At 63.3% G+C, this 23990-nt stretch overlaps 5 protein-coding genes across 11 annotated transcripts; 4 read left to right on the top strand and 1 right to left on the bottom strand.

Moving 5' to 3' along the window:
- Positions 1 to 72: 72 nt before the first annotated feature.
- Positions 73 to 11624, top strand: FBXL16 (F-box and leucine rich repeat protein 16). 3 transcript variants are annotated; one of them, XM_070460398.1, is made up of 6 exons: positions 73 to 409; positions 6786 to 7441; positions 8373 to 8881; positions 9248 to 9332; positions 9630 to 9693; positions 9882 to 11624. In XM_070460398.1, exons 2-6 carry the CDS (start codon positions 6800 to 6802, stop codon positions 10028 to 10030), a joined length of 1449 nt encoding a protein of 482 aa, XP_070316499.1. In that variant the 5' UTR covers positions 73 to 409; positions 6786 to 6799; the 3' UTR covers positions 10031 to 11624. The 3 variants fall into 3 exon arrangements, with proteins under 3 accessions (XP_070316499.1, XP_070316501.1, XP_070316500.1); XM_070460400.1 differs by having other exon boundaries at positions 6753 to 7441; XM_070460399.1 differs by having other exon boundaries at positions 73 to 414.
- Positions 11625 to 11979: 355 nt separating this feature from the next.
- Positions 11980 to 18073, top strand: WDR24 (WD repeat domain 24). Its single transcript, XM_020886420.2, has 8 exons — positions 11980 to 13891; positions 15061 to 15238; positions 15378 to 16050; positions 16571 to 16689; positions 16768 to 16889; positions 16982 to 17086; positions 17179 to 17519; positions 17660 to 18073. Exons 1-8 carry the CDS (start codon positions 13411 to 13413, stop codon positions 18011 to 18013), a joined length of 2373 nt encoding a protein of 790 aa, XP_020742079.1. The 5' UTR covers positions 11980 to 13410; the 3' UTR covers positions 18014 to 18073.
- Positions 18074 to 18216: 143 nt separating this feature from the next.
- On the top strand, positions 18217 to 21048 carry JMJD8 (jumonji domain containing 8). Of its 2 annotated transcripts, none has more exons than XM_070460408.1 (9): positions 18217 to 18393; positions 18472 to 18570; positions 18757 to 18805; positions 18883 to 18979; positions 19069 to 19137; positions 19222 to 19341; positions 19428 to 19477; positions 19579 to 19713; positions 19806 to 21048. In XM_070460408.1, the coding sequence occupies exons 1-9, from the start codon at positions 18302 to 18304 to the stop codon at positions 19884 to 19886; spliced, it is 792 nt and encodes a 263-aa protein (XP_070316509.1). In that variant the 5' UTR covers positions 18217 to 18301; the 3' UTR covers positions 19887 to 21048. The 2 variants fall into 2 exon arrangements, with proteins under 2 accessions (XP_070316509.1, XP_020742030.1); XM_020886371.2 differs by having other exon boundaries at positions 18219 to 18393; positions 19428 to 19495.
- STUB1 (STIP1 homology and U-box containing protein 1) lies at positions 19934 to 22182 on the bottom strand. 3 transcript variants are annotated; one of them, XM_020886411.2, is made up of 7 exons: positions 22024 to 22182; positions 21335 to 21533; positions 21083 to 21248; positions 20811 to 20898; positions 20601 to 20657; positions 20397 to 20513; positions 19934 to 20319 (listed from the first exon to the last, which is right to left on the bottom strand). In XM_020886411.2, exons 1-7 carry the CDS (start codon positions 22180 to 22182, stop codon positions 20194 to 20196), a joined length of 912 nt encoding a protein of 303 aa, XP_020742070.1. In that variant the 3' UTR covers positions 19934 to 20193. The 3 variants fall into 3 exon arrangements, with proteins under 3 accessions (XP_020742070.1, XP_020742069.1, XP_070316502.1); XM_020886410.2 differs by having other exon boundaries at positions 20601 to 20898; XM_070460401.1 differs by lacking the exon at positions 19934 to 20319 and having other exon boundaries at positions 20343 to 20513; positions 20601 to 20898.
- LOC110132847 (uncharacterized) lies at positions 22181 to 23815 on the top strand. 2 transcript variants are annotated; one of them, XM_070460409.1, is made up of 5 exons: positions 22181 to 22311; positions 22719 to 22812; positions 22945 to 23104; positions 23277 to 23429; positions 23529 to 23815. In XM_070460409.1, exons 1-5 carry the CDS (start codon positions 22181 to 22183, stop codon positions 23690 to 23692), a joined length of 702 nt encoding a protein of 233 aa, XP_070316510.1. In that variant the 3' UTR covers positions 23693 to 23815. The 2 variants fall into 2 exon arrangements, with proteins under 2 accessions (XP_070316510.1, XP_070316511.1); XM_070460410.1 differs by lacking the exon at positions 22181 to 22311 and adding an exon at positions 22437 to 22646.
- Positions 23816 to 23990: the final 175 nt, after the last annotated feature.

The following is a 23990-nucleotide window of genomic DNA, read 5'->3' as shown; positions in this document are numbered from 1 at the left end:
GCGCGCGAGGGAGCGGCGCGTAAGGCCGGGCGGGGGGCGCGCGCGGCGCCGCCGGCGGCCGCGGAGGAGCGCGGGGAGGAGGGCGGAGGAGGAGCGCAGGGAGGAGGGCGAGGGGAGGGAGGAGGCGCCCGCCCGGCTCCCTGCAAAGCGGCCTTATTTATCTGGGCACAGCCATAGCCTCCCCGGTGGGAGGCTCGGGGCGGCTGATCCTCTCCCACCGGGGAGCTCCTCTCGGGGCGCAGCGGAGGGGCCCGGCCAGGCCGGACGCGGGGCGCGGGGCGCGGCCGGGCCCTGCCGGCCAGGCCAGCACCTCGGTCGCCTCCCCGCTTCGCCGGTGCCCATGCCGGGCTCCTCATGACGGGAGGACGCCCGGTGGACAGCGTGGCATGAGCCAGGAGCCCGGGCCGAGGTAAGGTGTGTGCCGGGCCAGGCAACAAGGCGGGGAGGGGGCAGGCCACAACACTGCGAAGGCCACAATGAGCAGGAGGCGGGGAGGGGGCTTGGGACAGCGCCGCCAACCCCCCCCCCCCCCCCCCGGGCTTACGTAACCGCAGCCCCTTCCCTGGCGGCTGCAGCTGGGCCTCCAGCCCTGCCGGGCCTCCCCCCAGCCCTTCACCCCAGTGGCTGCCTGGTTGAGGCCGGATCCCCATGGCAACTGGACCAAGGCTGTGGGTCGGTGCCACCGTGCTGTTCCCCCGTGGACGCCTAATTACAGGCCTCTAGCTGGGCTGCCTGGGTGAGGTCCCGGACCCCACAGCACTCGGGACTCCTCAGCCCAGCACCGTGAGCCCCTGGGCCTGGAGACAGGTGTTAGATACAGTTACACTCCAGGAGGAGCTTGTGAACGCGAGGCCGGTGGCTGACCTGCCCCTGGACACCTGAGCCCGGCCCTGCACGGAGCTGCCACAGTGGGAGGTCGAGAGGAAGGGAGGGCGCTGGCCACGTGTGCTCTGGAGGAGGGGCCGGGCGCTAGCCAAGGCTGGAGGGCCCCAGAAGCAGAGCTGGGCACCCTGAGACTTGCTGGAGGAGGGTCTGTCCTTCTGGGGGTTTGAGTGGGTCGAGGAGTCCCCCACCCATGACCCAAGAAGGAGAGAAGGTCTGGCTGTTGGAGCTTCCAAGAGTCTGCAGCCTGGCGGCTGCTCCTTCACCCCTCCCAGCCTCTGCAGGGGAGGCCTTCCCTCCATGGACAGGGCCCATGGACCAGGGTCAGCCCAGGCCCCCCTGGTGCCGGGTAGAGCCTGGGGCCCTTTCTGCCCACAGATGCCTTCGAAGGATACCAGACAGCAGCCTTGGGGCAGGAGGCCTGGCGGGTTGGGAGCCTGAGAGGTTTGGGCTCCCCCAGGGCGACTCACTGGCTCCACAGGAGATGGCCCTGGGGCTGGCCGAGGCTGTCTGGGGAGGAGGGGGATTCAAGGCCCAGTCCCAAACACACAGAGCAGGGAGGCCATGCAGGCTCCATGGGACCCCAGGACTCACCTAGCCCAGTGCCTGCTGCCTCCGTGGCCTGGCTCCCCCTCACCAGGGGCCTGGGGGCATCTGCCTCCCCTTGCTGTGGGCCAGGCCTACGGGCATCTCTGACGCTGCAGGGGTTCACGGGGCCGATGCCGCCCTCCAGCTCACACCCACTTTCAGGGCACTTGCACAAATCCTGTCACCCACTGGTCAGAAGGAAACAAGTGGCTGGAGGTCAGAGCACCCAGACACTCAGGCCAGCTGGGCCCAGCCTCGAGAAGGGCTGCGCTGCGGGGACCAGGGAGACCTCTTGCCTGGAGGCTGGGGAAGGGGTTCCTGGGCTGGCACTGTGAGCTGTCTGCAGCCCCCGTCTCATCACACGTGGGAGCTGCTGCTGTGTCTGAGGGCTGGCTTGAGGGACGAGCGGAGGTGGCAGCGAAGTGGGTGGCCCGGAACCTCCCCACCCAGTGGCCCAGGGGAGCCTCAGTCAGACCCATTGCAGAGGGTGGGCTTGGACACGTGCATCCCCTGGGCAGTGTTTGAGGCACTGGATGCCCCATGCCCTGGAGGGCACGGAGCAGAGAGGCCTGGAGCCTGGCACGTACTCCTGGAGGCACCCAGTCCCATGTGGCTGAGCTTGGCCACAGGACGTGCTCTGCTGGAGCACCAACTCGGCTCTCTCTTGAGCCCCACATGCTGCCTTTCCAGAGCCCCAGGCGCTCGGGTGGGGCAACCCACACCCCCAAGCATCTCTGAGCTGGGGGCGGGAGGGGAGCGCTGCTGCTAGGATGTGTGCAACGTGGTAGGGATGTGAGCGTGCCTGAGTCACAGAGCTTTGTCACGGAATTTGTCAGCCTGCGCTGTGTCCCCAACCCCAAGCTACCCCGGTCGTCACCCCAGCCCCTGGACTGCCGTTGCAGGTTGATCTGATATGAGCTTTTCTGGCTACCCGTGCCTTGTCCAGCTCGATGGCCCTCAGCCAGTAGGGGGAACTGGTCAGTGCAGGTTCTACTGTTTTAGATGGGGTATCAGGGATGAGTGAAGAGGCCTCTGAGCTGAGGACCGTGACAGGTGGGTATGAGCACTCTTCCTGGGTATGAGCAGTCCCAAAGATGAGTGTCTCAGTGGTCGACGCGCAGCTTGCAGCCTCTGGAAGGAGAGCAGGGGCATGACAGGGGGCACACTGGGAGAGGCCCCCAGCCCAGGGCTCCAGGCTGGGAGAGCATAGGGACTGAAGCAGAACAGAGCAGAGAAAGGAGGCAGCAGCAGCAGGCGGGAGCAGGCAGGGTGGGTGGGTGGGGGCGCAGGGTTGCACTCTGGACAGCCATGCCTGGCCTGAGTCTTGGGAGTCAGACAGCTGGAGGACTTGGGGTCAAATCCTAGCTTTGTGCAACTTCTGAAAATGTACTCTGAAACTTGCTGTCCCGGCTTGTGGTTGGGCAGTGTGTGATGGGCTGAGACCAGCAGTGCAGCGGGGGGATGTGGTGCTGGGAAGCTTCCCTCCCTTCTAATGCTTCCTGTCCCCTCCCCCCTGGTCCGGCCCGACCATGGGGAACAGGCAACCAGCACCCTCAACCCTGCAGCCCTCAAGGGGGGGACTCGGACAAAAAGGAGACACAAGCCATCCCCTTCCCAAAGGTTTGAGTAAAGGCACAGCCCGCCCCAAGCCCCAGGGTCTTGGGAGCCTTCCCAAGGGTCCTGGCATCACTCTCTCACTCCCCCATGGACACCGGCCCGTGTCACAACCCAGACTGAGGAGCTGAGCCCCAGCCCTTCCGTCGACTGCCCTCCGTCCTGCCTCCGGGGAAACTGCACCCCTTTCTACATGACCCTGATCATTGGACTGGCATTCTTCATTCATTCAGCCATTCAGCCGTCATGCTGTCTGTCCTCAGGAGAGACAGACAGGCAGACAGTGATGATAGTCCACGTCATGGCGGACATCTGGAGATGCTTTCAGGCCAGGGGTCGCATGGGGAGAGGCAGGGCGGTGCTCACACTGAAGGATAGAACAGGAGGAGCTTGCGGGGTTAAGGATCCTGGAGGCCTCCTGAGCAAGCAGGGGACCAGCATGTGCCCGGAGGCCTCCTGAGCAAGCAGGGGACCAGCATGTGCCCGGGCAGAGGGATAGGGGAGTACAGGACAGCAGGTCTGGCTGAACTGTAGGGTCAGGTCTGGAAAGGGGCTGGAAGTGAGGCTCTAAGGTGGACTTGCTGGGTCTCGGGGCCCAGTGACTTCATCTGTAGAAGAGGCAGCTCCTCAGGAAGCCCCAGCATGGCCATCTCCAGACCTGGAAGCCACCAAGGTCTGGAGTCCTTGCAGGACTCACGGTGCTCCCCAGGTGCCCTCTGGCCCCCACGGTTCCCGTGAGTCTGCTGGGGAAGCAGAGGCCTGGTTTGCTCTCCCTGATTCACCTCTGGCTCAGCTGGTGAAGACAAGAAGCTAAACTAGTGACCACCTCCCTCCTCCTGTGGTGAATCAGGAGCCTGGAGCCCCTGCAGCCATCACAGGAGAAGCCCTCCCCCAGAATCCCACCCCTCATGGAGACACGGCACACCAGGGGCTGAGACTGAGAATAGTGCGAGCCTGACCGTCTTATTTTAAAAGCCTCTTTCCCTGCACGTTAGCTGCTGGTGCTTCTCCCTAAAGGGGAGTAGTCCCCAGTGGACTGGCTGCCCCTGCCCCGTCCTGACAGGAAGACCAGGTGGGTCCTCCTGGACACACTGGGTGCAGTGGGGGCAGGTGCCAGGAAGGCGGAGGCTCTGCAACCGTCTGCTGGGTCAGGGGGTCAGAGCCAGGCTGAGGGGCCTCTTGCCTCACCGGCAGGAAGACCCATTTCTGATTTGAGCATTGTCCCAAAGCCCTGACCCCTGCGCTAAGGTGTGGCTGTTTCCAGTTCTGAGCTGAAGATCCAGGGCTCAGACTAAGTCAGCGAGGCTGGAGTGTGAAGAGCCGCTGGAGTGCAAGACTGTGGACAAGGTCGGGGAGCAGCAGGCCTGCCTCTGGGAAGGGTGCTCAAACCCAGAACGTAGGGGGCGGGGAGGCTAACAGACAGGCCGGCCAGGGGCTGTGGAAAGAGGGGCGGCCAGGCCTCGGACACTCCCTGCAGGTTGCTGTAAGCTCTTTTCCGTGGATGGGCTCCACCCAGAGGTCTGGGGGCTGGGGCTGGGACTGTGGGTGTATGCAAATGTGAGCTCCTGTGGGGGACGGAAGGGAGCCCCGCGGATGCCGGGGGCATACACGTGATCCCCTCGACTCAGGCTCCACGTGCGCACCCATGGCTGGGAGAATTTTCAACCTAAATCGGCACTGCTCTTGAGTTATTTCTCCCTTGGTGCCGCCTCCGCCGCCTCCTCCTCCGGATCTTAGCCGAGCGGGCGTCTTCTCCCCCCTCCCCTCGCAAGCCTCCCGGGCCCCTCCCAGCCGAGCTGAGTTTGCCGGGCCATGCCCTATCCGCCGCGCGCTGCCGCTGTCCGTGGTGGCGCGGCCCGACCCGGCCCGGCCCCGGAGCACGCACGAGGCGCCTGCGGGGGCGCTGTCCATGGTGCTGCCGCCGCCGGGCGCGCCCTGCTCTGGGGACGCAAAAAGTATTCAGACAGGGGCTGCCCCTCTAACCAGCACAGCCCGCACGAGGGAATTGCCAGGATACTCTCCCACCTGGCCCCAGGATGGGGGGGGGCACTTGTGGGCTTCATACTGTCCCTCCATGCGGCGCGGTTGTCCCAGGATGGCCCCTCCTATGTACTGGCATTAAGGGGTCTGGGGCAGCTCTCAAGCTGTGCCACCCCTGCCACTGTGGGCAGCTGTAACTCCTGGGAGCCTCAGTTTCCTGGTGTGAAAACTGTGATCACAGCAGTGCTTCCCCTGTGCCCCCCAGCCGGGCTGTTGTGAGGCTGACATACACAATTATCCCAGTGGGCCTTTGGCAAGTGCTGTTAGGGATGTATTAGCCCAGGTGAGGAATGCAACTACCTGGTCATGACCTGCAGTGAAGGGGCAGCCAAGGTGTGGGGGTCTCCTCTTGGGGCGTGGACTGGCAGCCTGAAGGTTCATGGCAGGAAGGCCTTTGGACTCAAAGCTGGGCTGGCAGCCACGAGGGCCATGTGTCCCAGTTAGACCCTTGGGCCCAGCCCAGGATGTGGAATGCCAGCCAGTGTTGTCCTGCCCAGGGCTTGGAAACCAGTGGGGGGTGTGACGCTGGGAAGGGCGGGGCAGGACCACTGGCCCCCGCCCCCCGGGCCAGCAAGCTCCCTGTGAGCCGCGCCCTGCACTTACCCTCTTCTTCTCGTGCTGTTCCATGGGGCATGTCATCACCCCCAAGCTTTGAAGTGAGGACAGTGAGGCTCGGAGCAGGTAAAGGGCTCCCCAAGACCACACAGCCATTTGGGGTGACCTCCTTGCTGAGTGTCAGGGGTGGGGACGGCAGGAGATCTGCAACGAGAGGCAGATGGTAGCCCTGTGAGGGGCCCACTGCCTCTTCTCTCTGGGGTCATCTGCATCCAGTGCCCTCTGCCACCCATTCACAGCCTTGGAGGCCTGAGCAGGGGGACGGGGGGGGGGGGGGGTCTCAGCCCCACCCTGTGGGAAGATCCCTACACATAGCCTTCCGTAGCCAGTTCTCTGTCTTTGTCTTGGCTCCACCACTTACTGTGACCTCAGGCAAGCAATTCATGCTGCCTCAAGCTATGGTTTCCTCATCTGTACAATGGGTACAATCATCAAAGCCTCGTCCTCCATGGGTTGAGTGGAAGATTAAGGAAACAATATGTGTGCAGGGCTCATAGTGATGGCATCACCGTGAGTACCCTGGGAAGACACTTGCCCTTTCTCTGGGTACGTTCTGAGCCACAGAACCTCCTGCAGCCACGGAGATTCTCAGTGCATGAGCCTCAGATGGAGCACTTAAATCATTCCAGAGAGCTACACTGGTGTGGCATAGAGGAGTGGTCAGAGAATGCCCCAAACCCTCAGTTCCCCAGCCCTGCCTGGCAGAGAGAGGCCTGGCAGGCACCGATGGTGGGCAGCAGAGGTGAAGGGGGAAGTCACCAGCAAGTGTCCCTCCACCTCTGTTCTGTCCTCCAAAGAACCTGGGGGTCAAAAAGCTCTGTGGTGGGTGGAGGTTGAGCTCAGTGCATACAGTAGGTGCTCGGGAGTGTTGTAGTCATGACCAGCCCTGCCTTCCTGCACCTGCTCAGTCAGGGAGGCAGGGCTTACACTCAGACCCTTTCTCTTGGGCGATTCTGAGAATGGCCTGGGAGGGGCCGCCAGGGAATGGGGCGGAACCTAGTCCTCCTGCACAGGACTGACTGCCGTCTCCTGGACCCTGTCTGCAGCCCGAGCGAGGAAGATGTCGAGCCCGGGCATCGACGGCGACCCCAAGCCTCCATGCTTGCCTCGCAATGGCCTGGTGAAGTTGCCGGGCCAGCCCAATGGCCTGGGTGCAGCCAGCATCACCAAGGGCACGCCAGCTGCCAAGAACCGCCCTTGCCAGCCACCCCCACCCACCCTCCCACCACCCAGCCTGGCTGCCCCACCGCCCCGGGCTGCCCTGGCCGGGGGCCTGTGCCCCCAGGCAGGGCTCCCCCTTGGTGGACCAGCCTTAGCCCCAGTGTCCGGGCCCCCAGCAGAGCGACCACCCCTGGCCACAGATGAGAAGATCCTCAATGGCCTTTTCTGGTACTTCTCGGCCTGCGAGAAGTGTGTGCTGGCGCAAGTGTGCAAGGCCTGGAGGCGTGTGCTCTACCAGCCCAAGTTCTGGGCAGGTCTCACGCCTGTGTTGCACGCCAAGGAGCTCTATACAGTGCTGCCTGGAGGTGAGAAGGAGTTCGTGAACCTACAGGGCTTCGCGGCACGTGGCTTTGAGGGTTTCTGCCTGGTCGGCGTCTCTGACTTGGACATCTGTGAGTTCATCGACAACTATGCGCTCTCCAAGAAGGGTGTCAAAGCCATGAGCCTCAAGCGCTCCACCATCACTGACGCCGGCCTGGAGGTGCGCACGGCCACGGGCCCAGAGGAGCAGGGGTGGGGGGCTGGGCCAGGCAGCAGCCACTCAGCACATGTGTGTTGGTGGGGGGGGTGGGCGGGGAGAAGCTTTCACAGGCAAGCAGCAAAGTGGCTGAGGGTGGGGCTGGTGCCCTGAGGAGTGTGGTTCTGGGGTGGGGGGAGCAGGGCTGGCTACTAGTTTGGGGGATCTAGTTCAAAATGAAAATTCAGGTTCTTTGCTCAAAGATAACTAAGGATTTCAAGACAGTAACAGCAATGCAGGGGCTTCCCAGTTATCGCTAAAGAACCCACCTGCCAGTGGAGGAGACAGCTTCAGTCCCTGGGTTGGGAAGATCCCCTGGAGGAGGGTGTGGCAACCCACTCTAGTATTTTTGCCTGGAGAATCCCATGGACAGAGGTTGCAAAGTTGGACACAACTCAACCGACTTAGCACTCATGCATGCAACAGCAAAGCAGACAAATGTGAGACCCTGCATGCCGAGAAGGTCGCCTTGGGTAGGGAGGATGCTGGAGGAGGTGGGAGAAGCAGGGGCAAAGGTCAGAGGAGCAGCTGTGGAGGCGGCCCCTTCCCCAGGAAGGGGACTCTAATCATTGCATCATTAACACCAAGGGCTCTGAGCACCTGCTCCAGCCTGGCCTCGGACTCCCAGATCTCCTGTGCCCTGCCTCCTCTCTTAAGAATGTTGTTTATGTGTAACGAACACACTGTAAAGTGCACTTGGCAGAGTCCAGCTTGATGGGTGTTTACACTGTCTGCACCCTCAAGAACACATCTTCCTGCCCCTCGGCAGGCTCCTTCCACCCTGTCTGCGATCAGCCCACCATGCCCGTGGGGAGTGTCATGCCTGGGAAACCACAGTAGGCTTGAGCCCCATGGAGGCCTCCTGACCCCCTCCTGACCCTGCACCTGTCCACAGGTGATGCTGGAGCAGATGCAGGGCGTGGTGCGCCTGGAGCTGTCAGGTTGCAACGACTTCACTGAGGCTGGGCTGTGGTCCAGCCTGAGTGCGCGGATCACCTCGCTGAGCGTGAGCGACTGCATCAACGTGGCCGACGACGCCATCGCGGCCATCTCGCAGCTGCTGCCCAACCTGGCCGAGCTGAGCTTGCAGGCCTACCACGTGACGGACACAGCGCTGGCCTACTTCACGGCGCGCCAGGGCCACAGCACGCACACGCTGCGCCTGCTCTCCTGCTGGGAGATCACCAACCATGGCGTGGTCAACGTGGTGCACAGCCTGCCCAACCTCACCGCGCTCAGCCTCTCCGGCTGCTCCAAGGTCACGGATGACGGCGTGGAGCTCGTGGCCGAGAACCTGCGGAAGCTCCGCAGCCTCGACCTCTCCTGGTGCCCGCGCATCACTGACATGGCGCTCGAGTATGTAGCCTGCGACCTGCATCGCCTGGAGGAGCTTGTGCTGGACAGGTGTGCACGGCCCCACCCCTAGGCCACAGAGGGCAGGGCCAGGCGAGGCTGCTGGAACTCTATGAAGGGAGCCTAGTGAACAAGCCTGGAGCTAGAGGGGGGCTGCAGTGAGGGGGGGCGGGGCCCTCATAAGAGGCTAGCCTAGTGTGGACTATAACACGGGGGCGGGGCTGAGCAGTGCCCCCCATCCCCCAGCCAGGGAATACGACCTAGCAGCCAGTTGGGGGCGGAGCCTGGGTGGGGCGCGGCAAGGTGGGGTAGGGAGGTAGCTCAGCTCCGGCGTCTGGGGCGGAAAAGGAAGGGGCCGGACCTGAGGGGTGGGTCAAGTGTTTTGAAGGTGGGCAACCCCTTCTGTTGCGGCCACAGGTGTGTACGCATCACGGACACTGGCCTCAGCTATTTGTCCACCATGTCGTCCCTCCGCAGCCTCTACCTGCGATGGTGCTGCCAGGTATCAGCCCTCCACGCCTCCAGAGACTGGGGAGTAGGCGGGGGAGGTGGGGGGGGGGCGCGGGGAAAGCCCCCACCCAGATATGCCGCTGACCTGCATGCATCCGGCCCACTCAGATCCTGTAAGGAAGTCTGGGATCCCTTCACACCCAAGCTGCGCGCACGGAGTCCCCAGGGCCCTCAGCGACTCCGTGGGGACCTGAGAACCTACCCCCTGCCCCCTACGGCCTGACGCTAGGAGTGGGGCTCCCTCGAGGCGCGAAAGGAAATAGCTAACTCGCCCCGCCTTCCCGCCCAGGTGCAGGACTTCGGGCTGAAGCACCTCCTGGCCATGAGGAGTCTGCGTCTCTTGTCTCTGGCAGGTGAGACCCTGTGCCGCCCTCCTGGGCAGTGGCCACTCACCCCCACCTAGGCCGACTCCGCCAGCACTGCCGGGACCCTTGTGTAGACCCACGCCTGGTGTTGACTCGCGGTGGCGCAGGTCCCACCCGGCCAGAGGGCGGAGTCTCACCCCTCCGGGCCACGCCCACTAAGCCCCGCCCCTCCGCAGGCTGCCCGCTGCTGACCGCCACCGGGCTATCGGGCCTGGTGCAGCTGCAGGACCTGGAGGAGCTGGAGCTGACCAACTGCCCCGGAGCCACCCCCGAGCTCTTCAAGTACTTCTCGCAGCACCTGCCCCGCTGCCTCGTCGTCGAGTAGTCCGGGCCTCCCCGCCCTCGGCCCCTCGCTCTCCTCCCCGCCCCGCCCCGAGCAGGGAGGGCGGCGGGCGGGCCAGCCCCGCGCACGCACGCACGCACGCTCGGGGAATTTGTGCATGCCCCTCGCACCCGCAACTGCACGCCCGCCCTTCGCCACGCCACAGTCGCCTCCATCGTTCGCCCGCCCGCCGGAGGGGGAGCGCTGGGGCTCGGTCCTGGGGGCGCCTTGAGTTCGCCAGACGGCCGCCCCTACCGCCTTCTCCGCCACACCCCGCTCTGTCTCCCCACCCCGGGCAGGGCCCAGGGGGATTGAGGGGAGCTGGGTCCCCTAGGACACAGGGGCCTGGAAGAGCCCCCAGGGCTTCCCACATCTTCCACTGCACCGCGCCTGGAGCCCTCCGAGGGGTGCGAGGGGAAACAGGCCGCCGCCAAAGCCATGGCCCGCCCAGGAGCCCAAGTCCCACCTGCCCTTCCCCCACTCATGCCAGCCTGACCCCCAGCGACCTCCCCTCTTCCTTGCCGCTGTGTGAGACAGGCCCGGCTCGCCCCACCCCCACCCACAGGCCTAAGGTCCTTGGACCCTGGCTAGGCTAGGGCAGAACTGGATTAGGAGAGGGGCCACCGGGCTGACAGTGACCTTGGCATAATCAACATTAGCCCAGCTGGCCCCAGTCCACCTTAAACCAGGGATGGCATAGCTACCTTGAGAGGCCTGCAGCTGGAGCGACCAGTAGGGCCTGCAGGCCTTGGCAGCAGTCCTGAGTGGACCCTGCCCCGCAACCCTTGTAGCCAGCTGGGCCCAGGCCCCTCAGTGGAACAGTTCATCCCGGGCAGGTCTCCACCAGGTGGAAGCTGGAAAGGGGGGCCCTAGCCAGTGACCAATCTTCCAGTGACCAGCTCCCCCTCAACACCCAGAGGGAGAGCTCCTTTCTAGCCACAGCCTCCCTTTCCCCAGCTTCCCAGACTTCCACCTGCCCACGTGGGCTCACCGTGTTCTGTCCAGTCCCAAGACATCAGGAAGTCCTGGGGTGCTGGCCCATCTTGGCGATTGCTGAGGAGGGGGCTGGGACCCCTTTCCATCCCAACCTTGAGCACCCACACCCTATCTTGGGACACTCCCCCCCACCCCAATCTGGTTGGAAGAGAGTAGCCAGTTTCCAGAGAGCCAGAGAGTGAAAGAGAGAGAGAAAGAGAAAGAGCGAGCGAGAGATGCTGTTGAAGAGAGACAGTTCAACAGCCCAAAGATTTCCCTGCCCTTGGAGCGCTGGTCAGAGGCTCCAGGGCTGAGATGGTCAGGAGCCAGTTTCTTCAGCCTCTCCTCCCCATAGCTCCCAGTGGGGAGGGGCAGCTGTCTATTTGTCCAAAGTATTAATGCAACTGAAGCTGTGATATTTCCAACGACTGTAGGAGGAAAAATTAGGGGGACAGAGGAAAACAAAACCAACCAACCCCTAAAATCATTTTCTTATTGTACATAACGACCTCATTCTCCTGTATATGCGGAAGATATAACCTTATATTTGGTAAGTGTTTCTTGTGCTATTTTATCACGTGACCTGTTTATAAAAATATATATTAAAAAAGTTGTAAAAACACGTCTGAATTGTTTTTAGGTCATCACACCACGGTGGAGGGAAGGTGTTATCTGTCTTGAGTGGCCCAAGTCTGAATTTTTGTGCACCCCTCATCAGGTTTATTGGTTCTTTCAATAAACATGCAGAGACTGGTAACACTGTGCCAGACTGGAAACCCAGCAGTGACCACCACAGAAGGCCCCTAACCTCTCACTGTGTCAGCGGGGATAGACGCTAAAATCATTACATATAACACTCCTTCCAAAATATCTAGGATCTCGCCCATTCTTACAAGGGCAAAAATGAGGGCTGCTAGGGGTATCCTAGAAGATCACAGCGCAGCAAGCACAGGTCAGGGCGCACACCCAGGAGAGAAAGGGCGGCTCAGAGAGGGTCACTGATTGGACCTTTTGTGTGAGCAGGTCCAGTCAGGCACCAGAGCTCTTGGAGACAGACGGATGCGAGTTCACACTCGTGTGAAACAGATGTAATCAGTATACCGGGGAACTGGTTGTGACGAGCGCCGTGGAGGCCACTTAGATGGGGTGGCTGGGAAAGGCCTCTAAAAACATGCCATTGAAGCTGAACTCTGAGGGATGAGGAGAAGCGTTCTGGGGAGGACACCGAGCGAGCACACGCGATGACCGTGAGGAAGGCAAGGGCTCGGCAGGCTGGCAGCCGCCGTGGCGGGAGGTGCGTGGGGAGGACGCGGCCGGGAGCTCGGGATTTGCCTCCCAGCGCGGTGAGGACGTGTGGAGGCCCGCAGGCTGGAGTCCCTGGCTGTGCCGGGCTCAGATGAGACAGGAGGGGGGACCTCTGGAGAGCCGCTAGGAGGCTGTTCCCGGGTCCGAAGAGGACGAAAAAGAAGGCGGAGACGGAGGAGGGGCGTGGGGCCAGTCTGGGGGTGCCTGAGCTTGCTGAAGGACCATGGGGCAGAGATGAGCACTAGCGTTAAAATAACGCGAGTAAAAGGGGAAGAGGAAGAATACCGGAGGCGGAATCTGCGGAACCTCTCCCCGACCTCTGCGGAACCTCTCCCCGACCTCTGCTCGCCCCTCCGCCTCCACGGCGCGCTCCCGTTCCGGAACGCTTTTAGTGTGGGCACCCGCTTCCGGCGCGGAGCTGGAAAGAAAAGGACCACGTTCGGCGGGGGGCGGGACGGAGAAGGGCTGTTTCCGGCGTGGCAGTTCCTCCCCGGACCGGCAGTTTCGGGAAATGGCTCAGGTGCCCGCGGAAAGAGAGACTTCTCTGTTCCTCCGGTTCTGTTCCCGCTGTCTCAGCTCCCGCCGCAACCTCCGCGCCGCCGGGCTCTCCTGAGCGGTCGCGCCAGCCACCCCTCGGGCTCCGTAAACAGCTCGGTCCTGAAAGCCCCTCTGACCCTCGTGCCTCGGTAGCCTGTGTTCTCCGGGCGCCTCTGGTCTTCCCGCCCCTTTTCCAGAGGCCGACTGTGCACGGTGGGAGTCATCTGGCTTCCCTGACGGGACTGACTGCCCGAAGGTCCAGTGACCATCCTGATCTGGCAGTTAGGGTGTTGGAGAAGTGGCCTGGCCTGGGGCTGACCAGGTAAGGTCTCCCCCAGAAGTCAGACATGGGGCTGGCTAGCCTCAGGGCAGCCATGGCGCCCTCCAACTGCCCGGCCAGGGTGATGAAACTTGCCTGTCAGACCGAGTGACTAACGGTGGACTCCTCTGGACTAAGCAGTTTTGGAGGAACCACCCAGGGTGAAGGGTCTGAACGGACACGCCCCTGCCACCAAGCTGACCAGGCCTGCCCATTTCACCGACCTGTCCTCGCCACCCCTGCAGCCATGGAGAAGATGTCCCGCGTGACCACGGCCCTCAGTGGGAGCGTGCTGACGGGCCGCACCATGCACTGCCACCTGGATGCTCCAGCCAACGCCATCAGCGTGTGCCGTGACGCAGCCCAGGTGGTCGTAGCAGGCCGCAGCATCTTCAAGATCTATGCCATTGAGGAGGAGCAGTTTGTGGAGAAGCTGAACCTGCGCGTGGGCCGCAAGCCCTCCCTCAACCTGAGCTGTGCAGACGTTGTCTGGCACCAGATGGACGAGAACCTGCTGGCCACAGCGGCCACCAATGGCGTGGTGGTCACCTGGAACCTGGGCCGGCCGTCCCGCAACAAGCAGGACCAGCTGTTCACGGAGCACAAGCGCACGGTGAACAAAGTCTGCTTCCACCCGACTGAGGCCCACGTGCTGCTCAGCGGCTCCCAGGATGGCTTCATGAAGTGCTTTGATCTGCGCAGGAAGGACTCTGTCAGCACCTTCTCGGGTGAGGCCCCGGGAGGCAGGTCGGGCAGGTGTGCATCTCTGCAGGTGGCCGGCCTGTCTAGGCAGGTTGAGAAGCGCTGTGTGTGACAGAGGCCCTCAGGTGTGCTCCCAGAGGGCTTCCTGGAGGAGGAGCCAGCTGAGCTGGCACTGGAGGAGGGGGTGCTGGTCAGCAGGAAAGGGGCAGGGGTGGGCCTGGTGGAAGTGTGAGGGGTACCTGAAGTGTGGGCACAGCGTTGATGCACTTGCGGGGCCAGCAGGAGGCGAGGGTAGTGTGGGATCAGGGAGAGGGCAAGTGGGTGGCTGCCCTGGCAGCTTAACCTCCTCTCGCCATGCCTCAGAACCCCAGGCCACCTCATTGCGTGAAGTCTGCTTCCAGGGTGCTCAGCCAGGGAAGCAGTGAGGAGTGGGGCACTGCCTGGTTCCCCCCTCCCCCCAGTTCCCTTCCCAGCAGGCCCAGCTCCTGACACCCCCGCCTTGAGCCAGCTCTCCTTTTTACCTCGATGAGACCAAATGAAGGACAGGGCAGAGCCCTCAGATAATCAGGGCGTCTCTTACGACAGCCCTTGAGCTCCCCGTGTGGGGGAAAGCTGGGTGCTGCATTCGGAGGCTCCTGGTATGGTGGTCCTCAGGGCTGGACGTGACCCCTCAAGGTCTCCAGTCCTTGGGGGCTGGCCAACCTGGTAGCTCCAGCTCAAGGTGTAGGGCCAGGGCAGAGCCCGGGGCATTCTATCCCTGCCTCCTGGGACCTGAGGCTTCCAGAGGATTGTATTTGGCCCACCAAGGCTCCTGTTCACACAGTGTTCTGACACCTGGTCCTGAAGCAGTGACAGCTTTGCACGAGGATGGATGTCAGATGCAGAATCCAGAGAAAATCAAGGTCCAGGAGTCTGTTAAAAACCACCTGATGCCTGGTGTCCCTCTCACCTGCCTAGGCTATTGCCATGCCTGCTTTGCCATGTCTCTCTTGGCCCCTGTCCACCTTGGACAGGCCTTGGCAGTGTCTACGCCACCCTCCAGGCCTTCTAGTCTGGGCCACGGGCAGGCATGCAACACCAGCCCACATCCATTCCGAGGAATCCCCCTTGGCTGCTTGCTCTCCCCTCTGGAGCTCCTGTGGGCCACCCCGTCCCCCACCCCCAACCTTCTCCCTCCACTAATGTCCGCTCACAGGCCAGTCTGAGAGTGTACGTGATGTCCAGTTCAGCATCCGGGACTACTTCACCTTCGCGTCCACCTTCGAGAATGGCAACGTGCAGCTTTGGGACATTCGACGGCCTGACCGCTGTGAGCGAATGTTCACAGCCCACAATGGGCCTGTATTCTGCTGCGACTGGCACCCCGAGGACAGGTGTGGGTAGGGGCCAGGGCAGCAGGGCAGGGTGGGTGGGCTTGTGGAAGGGCTCTCTCACTGCCTCAAGACCCGTGAGACAGTGGGGAGCCCTCCCACCCCGAAGGAGGTCACTGGGGACTTCATGTGCCTTCCCCAGGGGCTGGCTGGCCACAGGTGGGCGTGACAAGATGGTGAAGGTCTGGGACATGGCCACACACCGTGCCAAGGAGGTGCACTGCGTGCAGACCATCGCCTCCGTAGCCAGAGTCAAGTGGAGGCCCGAGTGCCGCCACCACCTCGCCACATGCTCCATGATGGTGGACCACAACGTCTATGTGTGGGACGTGCGCCGCCCCTTCGTGCCCGCCGCCATGTTTGAGGAGCACCGGGACGTCACGACAGGCATCGCCTGGCGCCACCCACATGACCCCTCCTTCCTGCTCTCTGGCTCTAAGGACAGCACTCTGTGTCAGCACCTGTTCCGCGACGCCAGCCAGCCTGTTGAGCGAGCCAACCCTGAGGGCCTCTGCTATGGCCTCTTTGGGGACCTGGCCTTCGCAGCCAAGGAGAGCCTCGTGGCCACTGAGTCGGGGCGCAAACCCTACGCTGGGGATCGGCGCCACCCCATCTTCTTCAAGCGCAAGCTGGACCCTGCCGAGCCCTTTGCAGGCCTTGCCTCCAGTGCCCTCAATGTCTTTGAGATAGAACCCGGCAGTGGCAGCATGAGCTGGTTCGTGGACACGGCCGAGCGTTATGCCCTGGCCGGCCGACCACTGGCTGAACTCTGTGACCACAATGCGAAAGTGGCTCGAGAGCTTGGCCGCAACCAGGTACACAGGTTGGGCTGAGGGCCAGGATCTTGGCACAGGGCCTGGAGCTCCTCTGACAGATGTGGCCGGACCCTGCCCTGAGTTCAGAGTTCAGCTCTGGCTGAGGACACCCCCAGCTTGCCCCAGTAACTGAGAGTGTACAGAGCCCCAGGAGTGGGCCGACACCAGTGCCATTCCTGGGGTTGCAGGCCTGGGTGTTGTGGGGTCTTGGCCCCTCTTGGTTTGTCCTTGCTTCTAAACTTCCCAGGGTGTCCAGCCCTACAGAGAACGTCCACAATGCCTTTCTCATCACCTCCCTGGGACCTCAGGCCCATTTCCATGTTTCCTTTGCCCCTACAGGATGGAGGCTAGGGTGTTTGTTTTTCCTGTGGGCCTCGGCTTCCCACCTGGGGTGGGACAGGACATTGGGTCCCTGGGGCAGCTGAAAGCTGAGGGTTTGTGGTTCTATCCAGGCAGAGGGAGGCTTGTGCAGGGTGCCAGGGACCCAGGACCCCCATGAGTGACTAGTGCCCACCCCTAGGTGGCTCAGACGTGGACCATGCTCCGGATCATCTACTGTAGTCCTGGCCTGGTGCCCACCACCAATCTCAACCACAGTGTGGGCAAGGGCAGCTCCTGTGGCCTGCCCCTCATGAACAGGTAGACACTTGGGGGCGGCTTTCCCCAGAGGGTGGGACTGCTGGTACCTACCCACCCATCGGCCCTCCCTGCCCCTAGTTTCAACCTGAAGGATATGGCCCCGGGGCTGGGCAGTGAGACTCGGCTGGACCGCAGCAAGGGTGATACACGGAGCGACACAGTGCTGCTGGACTCCTCAGCCACACTTATAACCAACGAAGGTAGGGTGGGGGCGGGCAGAGGGCCTTCATGGGAGTGGGACTGGGTCTCCCAGCGTGAGGCAGTCCTGGAATGCCCTCCCTCCCTTGGACAGATAATGAGGAGACTGAGGGCAGTGATGTGCCCACTGATTACCTGCTGGGCGACGTGGAAGGTGAGGACGATGAGCTTTACCTGTTGGATCCGGAACACGCACACTGTAAGTGGGGGTGTGGGGAAGGGATGGGGCGGGGCTGGGAGGCAGGGCCAGAGGCTCAGAGCCTGTCTACCCTTACTGCCCCTGTGTTGCAGCCGAGGAGCCCGAGTATGTGCTGCCCCAGGAGGCCTTCCCTCTGCGCCACGAGATTGTGGATACCCCACCAGGGCCCGAGCACCTGCAAGACAAGGCCGACTCTCCCCACGTGAGCGGCAGTGAGGCCGATGCAGCCTCCCTGGTGCCTGTGGACTCCTCCTTCTCGCTCATCTCTGTCTCGCACGCGCTGTGTGACAGCCGCCTGCCGCCTGACTTCTTCAGTGCCCTGGTGTGTGACATGCTGCGCTTCTATGCCGAGCAGGGTGACGTGCAGATGGCCGTGTCCGTGCTCATTGTGCTGGGTGAGCGTGTGCGCAAGGACATCGACGAACAGACCCAGGTGGGTGACAGGGTCTGGGGGTCTCCCCGGAGCAGCTGCCACCCCGAAGACTGCCCCTGCACGCCCCGCCTACACCCACACCTGTGTCTGTGCCCAGGGAAGCCCGGGCTCTTACTCCGCCCTCTCTGTCCTGCCGCCAGGAGCACTGGTACACTTCCTACATCGACCTGCTGCAGCGCTTCTGCCTCTGGAATGTGTCCAACCAAGTGGTCAAGCTCAGCACCAGTCGCGCCATCAGCTGCCTCAACCAGGCCTCCACCACCCTGCATGTCAACTGTAGTCACTGCAAGCGGCCCATGAGCAGCCGGGGCTGGGTGTGCGACCGCTGCCGCCGCTGCGCCAGCATGTGCGCCGTCTGCCACCACGTGGTCAAGGGGCTCTTCGTGTGGTGCCAAGGCTGCAGCCACGGCGGCCACCTGCAGCACATCATGAAGTGGCTGGAGGGCAGCTCCCACTGCCCCGCTGGCTGCGGCCACCTGTGCGAGTACTCCTGACCCGCTGCCGGGCTGGTGGGGACGGGCTTCTGAACCAAATAAAGGACGCGGGAGACATTCTGAGCGGCTCGTTACCTGCTCGCGTCGCTTGAAGTCAGGTCCCCGCGCAGCCTGCTCTGCTGGGCGGAGGGCGGGGCCTCCGCGGCGCAGGAACCAATAGCAGCTCTTGGAGTGGCCCTCGCCCCGCCCCCCGGAAGCGCGCCCTCCTTCCGGGCCGAAGGAAGCGGCTCCCCAGCCAGTCGGTAGCATCACGGCGGCGCTCCCGGCGTGCCTCGCGGCGGCGGGTTCATGGCGCTGGGGGCGCGGCCGCTTCTGTGGCTCGCGCTCTGGACCCTGGCGGTTCCCGCCCGGAGCTCCGGGGAGGACGCCGACGGAGGGTGGTGAGCGACGCCGGGCGGGGCGAGGCGGGGCGGGGAGCGCGGCGGGGCGGCCGGCCAACTGAGCCGCTGTGTCGGCAGGCGGCGGCCCGGGCCGGGGGCGCCGGCGGCCGTGACGGAGGAGGAGCACTGCACTGTGGAGCGCCGGGCCGACCTCAGCTACGCCGAGTTCGTGCAGCGGTACTTGCGCCCTCCTGCGGGGCCACACCTCCCGGAAACCTGTCCCTAGAGCTGTCCCCTGCACCGCCGAGGACGCGCACTGTTCCTCCCTAGGCCGCTTCCCCTTGAGCCCCTTCGAGCGCGTGTGGGCGGGAGCCGAGGGTGGGCGCGGGTCAGACCTGGCCGTGACCCTGCCCTTCCTTCTAGCTACGCCTTTTCCAGACCTGTTATTCTGCGGGGGCTCACAGACAATTCAGTGAGTATTCACGCTCCTCTCGACCACCACTCGCCAGTGCAGGGCCCCACCCCTAAGTCCTTTCTCTACCTCTGCAGAGGTTCCGGGACCTATGCACCCGTCAGAGGCTGTTGGCCTCCTTTGGACACAGCGTGGTCCGGTTGAGCACCGCCAACACCTACTCCTACCAGAAAGGTGAGCTGCCCCACCTTGCAGCCCAGCCTACTTGCCAGCATCTTGCAGGCAGCACCAACTAGTCCTGACCAATACCTTTCAAACTGCAGTGGACCTGCCCTTTCAGAAGTATGTGGAGCAGATGCTGCACCCCCAGGACCCTATCTCCATGGGCAATGGTGAGCCAGACAGGTGGCCATGGGTGTGTATGTGTGTGGGGGGTGACTTGGAGATCCCCATTTTCTCCTGTTTTCTGCTGGCAGACACTCTGTACTTCTTTGGGGACAACAACTTCACTGAATGGGCCTCCCTCTTTCGGCACTACTCTCCACCTCCGTTCAGCCTACTGGGTACAACTCCTGCTTACAGCTTTGGGATTGCAGGTGGGTGCCTTGCAGGATGAGGGGACTTTGGGGCTGGGTGGGGAGGATTAAGCTTGGCAACCAGGTGCTCATAACTTGCCCCACAGGAGCTGGCTCTGGGGTGCCCTTCCACTGGCATGGACCCGGGTTCTCGGAGGTGATCTATGGCCGCAAGGTCAGCACAGGGTGTGGGCTGAGACTCTGGGTTCACTGACCAAAACACAAAGCATAACTCTGCTGCTCCCCCCCACCCCCCAGCGCTGGTTCCTGTACCCTCCTGAGAAGACGCCCGAATTCCACCCCAACAAAACCACACTGGCCTGGCTCCGGGACACATACCCGGCCCTGACACCATCTGCACGGCCCCTGGAATGCACTGTCCAGGCTGGTGAGGTCAGTGGCTGGCAGGCAAGGGCCAGGCTGAGCCGGGCCAAGGACCCCCAGGCCAACCCATCAACCCACATGTCCCCCCCACCCCTTGCCAGGTGCTGTATTTCCCTGACCGATGGTGGCATGCCACACTCAACCTTGACACCAGCGTCTTCATCTCTACCTTCCTCAGCTAGCCAAAGGGGGTGGCTGGCGAGCCCACTGCACACCAGCACGCATCCCCGCAGTGCTCACAGGTTTTATTACAGGGACAGAGGTGGCGGCAGCAGCCTCAGCCCAGCCCACCCTCACCCCGCTTTTCTGGCCCAGGAGGAGGATGAGAGGCGCGTTGCCCAGCAGAACTGATGAGGGTGGGGATGGGGACACCAGGGTAGGGATCCAGGGACACAAACTATATACAGAAAACTAGGGGCTACTGCCCCAAGGCCCTCCTGAGCTAGGATACCGGGCAAGGCAGGTGGGTGGCCCATACACCCACCCTGCTCAGTAATCCTCTACCCAGCCATTCTCAGAGATGAAGGCATCGATGACCTCTTTCATGGCCAGGTTGGGGATGAGCTGTTCCTGGGTCAGGGGGCTCCGAGTCACAGGGTCAAAATGGCCCACGCGCTGTAGTGACAACAGGATTAGAATTAGGAGCTGCTCAGTGGGTGGGGGTTCCACTGCCAACACCCACAGGCCCTCACCTGCAGGTGCTCCTCGATGTCCTTGCGGTCGTAAGTGATGCCGCTGGGCGTGATGCAGGGCTCCCGCATCAGCTCAAAGCTGATCTTGCCGCACAGGTAGTCGGGGATGTCTCGCTTCTGCAGCACACAGGGTAGGGTCAGGTCAGGGGCTGGGAAGGGGCACTGCTCTGGCTACCCACAGGCCCCAGAAGATGGGCAGCTCACCTTTCTCTTCTCATCTACCTGGGAGAAGAGCTCATCCATGTCTGCCAAGTACTTGTCCTGCAAAGAACCAAACAGCCACTTGTGGGCCTGACACCCCTCTCCCCTCCCCATGCAGAGAGAGACACAGACCCGACAGGAGCTGGGGCACCTCACGTCACAGCACGCACGCACACACACACAGGACACACACTTGAGCTGGGGCACCCTCACATGCTTGGCTTCAATGCAGGCCTGCTGGGCCCGTATGTGGCTGTCGTCCTCATCACCCTCGTGGTTCCGCTGACACTCTTCCAGTTCCCTGGGGGTTGACCAAAAGGTGATCAGAGATGGGTCTGGCCAGGGGCAGTCAGACTCCACTCCAGTCTTAGGCTCATTCAGGCCTCATTCTCCTCCATCTCCTGCGTGCCAGAGTTGGCCTTCAATAAACATTTGTGTTCACACCTCAGAATTAACCTGAGTGGTGACTAGAGGGGGGAGCCCACCTCTCACGCTCAGCCACAATGAGCCGTGTGAGGTAAGAGTGCAGCTCATTTTCCTGGTGGATGCGCCGCTCCTCGATGCTGTTCCAGCGCTTCTTCTTTGCGATGCGCAGAGCACTGGGGATGTCGTCCCCAAAGTTGAGCCGCTGCTCCTTGGCCAGGTTGTAGGCTGGGGGATAGAGTATTTGGGTAAACCTCAGCCGGTCCACCCACCTGGTCCCAGGCACCCTGGAACCGGCTAGCCTGTAAGCCCACCTCGCTGCAGGTTGGCAATAGCCTCATCATAGCTTTCCATCTCCAGCTGGCACTGCCCCAGGAAGAAGTGTGCCTTCACAGACTGCCCGTCCAGCTCCAGGGCGCGCCGACAGTCAGCCAGGGCTTGCTCGTGCTGCTGCATCTTCAGGTAGCACAGTGCCCGGTTGGTGTAATACACTGCCACCAAGGGGTTCCGGGTCTGGGGACCAAGGCCGGACCAGCCAGCATGAGGGAGTGAGCTCAGTCTGCCCACTCCGTCCCAACTTGAGGCCCACAGTTGGAACCAAGACACTAGCGTTTTCTCAGCTTCCAAGCCTCTGAGTTCTGAGGGAGGGTGAAGCCTACGTGAGCCCACTCTCTGGACTCCAATGAGTCTTGTGAAGGTAGCTTTCCCAGACTCGTGGAAATCCCCAGCATCGCGTGTGACTCTTCAAGGGGCAAGGGTGCCTGGTCCCCAGCCCAGTGGGCCTCGAACAGCTACAGTTCCCACCCAACACAGTTCTCTGGCAACCCGCACTGGCTCGGGAAAGGCGCGGCCTTGGCCCCAGACCCCAAGCACCCACCCCTCCCTCCGAAAGTCTGGCGGGCACGGCCCGACGTGTTCTGGGGAGGGCGCGGGGCAGAAGCCGCAGCCCGGCCCCTCCCCTGGCTCGGACGCCAAGCCCCTCCCGCAGCGCGGGCGAACTCACGATGGCGCGGCCGTAGCAGGCCGCCGCCTCCGGGTACTTGCGGCCCACGAAGAGCCGATTGCCCTGCTCCTTGAGCTCCTGTGCACTCGGGCTCTTCTCGGGGCTGCCGCCGCCGGCGCCGAGCCGTGCGCCGCCCTCCTTCTCCTCCTTGCCCTTCATGGCGCCGCGCGGCACCGCCTGGGCTCCGCTCCCAGGCTCCGCACCCAGCCCGCCCTGCCCCCGCAGCCCGAGCCCGCGATCCGCTCGGGCCCGGTCCAGCGCTCCGCCACCGGAACTTCCGGTCTGCAGGTGGGCGTGGCCGGCGGAGCGGACCGCCGCGCGGGTGGGCGGGGCCGCGCGTGCCCCCGGCGCGCTGCGGGGCGGGGCCGGCGGGGAGTGTGACTCTAGCAACGCGACGCGGCGTCGAGGTTTGCGAAGGGCCGGGTCACCCGGGCAGACGCCAGCCGCGGCCGCGCTCTGACGCCCCGCCCCTGAGGCCCCGCCCGGCGCTTAGAGATGGCCGCGGCCGGCGGGCTCTGGAGCTGTGCGGACCCGAGTCGCTGGGCCGCGGTCTTGGAGTGCCGCGGGGTGGTGCTGCGGGCACGCGCGGGCCCCCAGGGTCGGCTGGAAGCGCTGGACCGGTGGTAGGGCGGAGGGGGTAGGGGCGGGCGGGCCGAGCCCCGTGGCCCGGAGTTCCTAGCACCGCCTCCCCCCAGGTACCGAGAGGAGCTGCCCGCGGCCATCGAGGCCCGCGCGGAGAAGCACGTGACACGAGACGAGCTGGAGCGGCTGCTGGAGTGGAAACTGGCGGTAAGGCTTCACATGTGGGGCGCGGCACAGCCACGTGGGCGGGGCTTCCCTGGGGGCGCACCCTCGTGGCAGTCTTGAGGGGGCTCCTGGCAAGAGCCACCACCCGTGATACCCGACCCGACCTGGCCACAGAGGGGCCGCTTCCGACCGCGCCTGCGGCAACTTGTGGCCGCCAACTCTCCGGAGCTGGTGGTGCAGCGTTCGGCCGCCGCCTTCCGCCTTCTGCCAGACATGCACGCAGCAGTCATGGCTCTGTGCACCCTCCGCGGCGTGGGCCCGGCTACCGCCTCGGGTTAGTCGGGAAAGCTGGACCATTCTCGGGCAGGGTCGCGGGCGGAACCTGGCCTGTTAGTGTCCTTATCCGTGAAATGGTCTGATGGCAAGATACGTTACACGGGAGAGTTGCTGGAGACAGCAGCCCCAGGCCCACGAGGGGCTGAGTGCTGTCCATTCACTGCCCACAGCGGTACTGGCTGCCAGAGCTCCTGAGGTGGCAGCCTTCATGTCTGAGGAGGCAGTGGCCGCAGTGCCCGGCCTGCCCGCCCTGCAGTACACTGTCAAGCACTACTTGCTCTACCTGAGCCGGATGCAGGAGCGTGCCACAGCTCTGAGCCAAGGTGCGGAGACCACGGCGGCCAGGGTGGTCACAGAGAGCTCTCTCTGACGGTAGGAAGATCGGTATCTCCAAGCCCCAGGCTCCTTCTGCCCTTCTCTAGGCAGTCCATCTGGGCTGTGGACCCCACACCACGTGGAGATGGCCCTGTGGACCTGGGCTGTAGGGCGGAAGATGTGCCCGAACCTGCTGCCCAACCTGGGTCCCAGCCTGGTCCCCGCTGAGGACACCAGGCCAGCCAAGAAGCGCAGGACCCAGGCTGAGTGACTTGGCTGCGGCCCAGAGCCTGCTCACCTGCCCTGTGATCTCAGGCCATAAGTCTCTGGACAGGAGGCTGGCTGACCAGGAAGCTGGCTGCTCTCGAAGCTCAATAAATGCCTGCTGAACTGATACCTGAATGTGAGGCCCACAGCCCCTCCCCAGGGCTCCCGGCTCCCACAGACACACCTCACGCTGGGTACAGAGAAGCAAGGGGGGCACCTCAGCCACTCTTGTGGAGGGAAGGGCTCTCACAGTTAGTTAACTGGTTAGTTAACTCTCTCAGAGTGAGGAGGAGACGAGCCCA

The sequence above is a fragment of the Odocoileus virginianus genome, chromosome 33, assembly GCF_023699985.2.
Source record: "Odocoileus virginianus isolate 20LAN1187 ecotype Illinois chromosome 33, Ovbor_1.2, whole genome shotgun sequence".
Lineage (NCBI taxonomy): Eukaryota > Metazoa > Chordata > Mammalia > Artiodactyla > Cervidae > Odocoileus > Odocoileus virginianus.
Note: the sequence above shows the minus strand (reverse complement) of the source record. Positions and strands in the feature narration are given on the sequence as shown.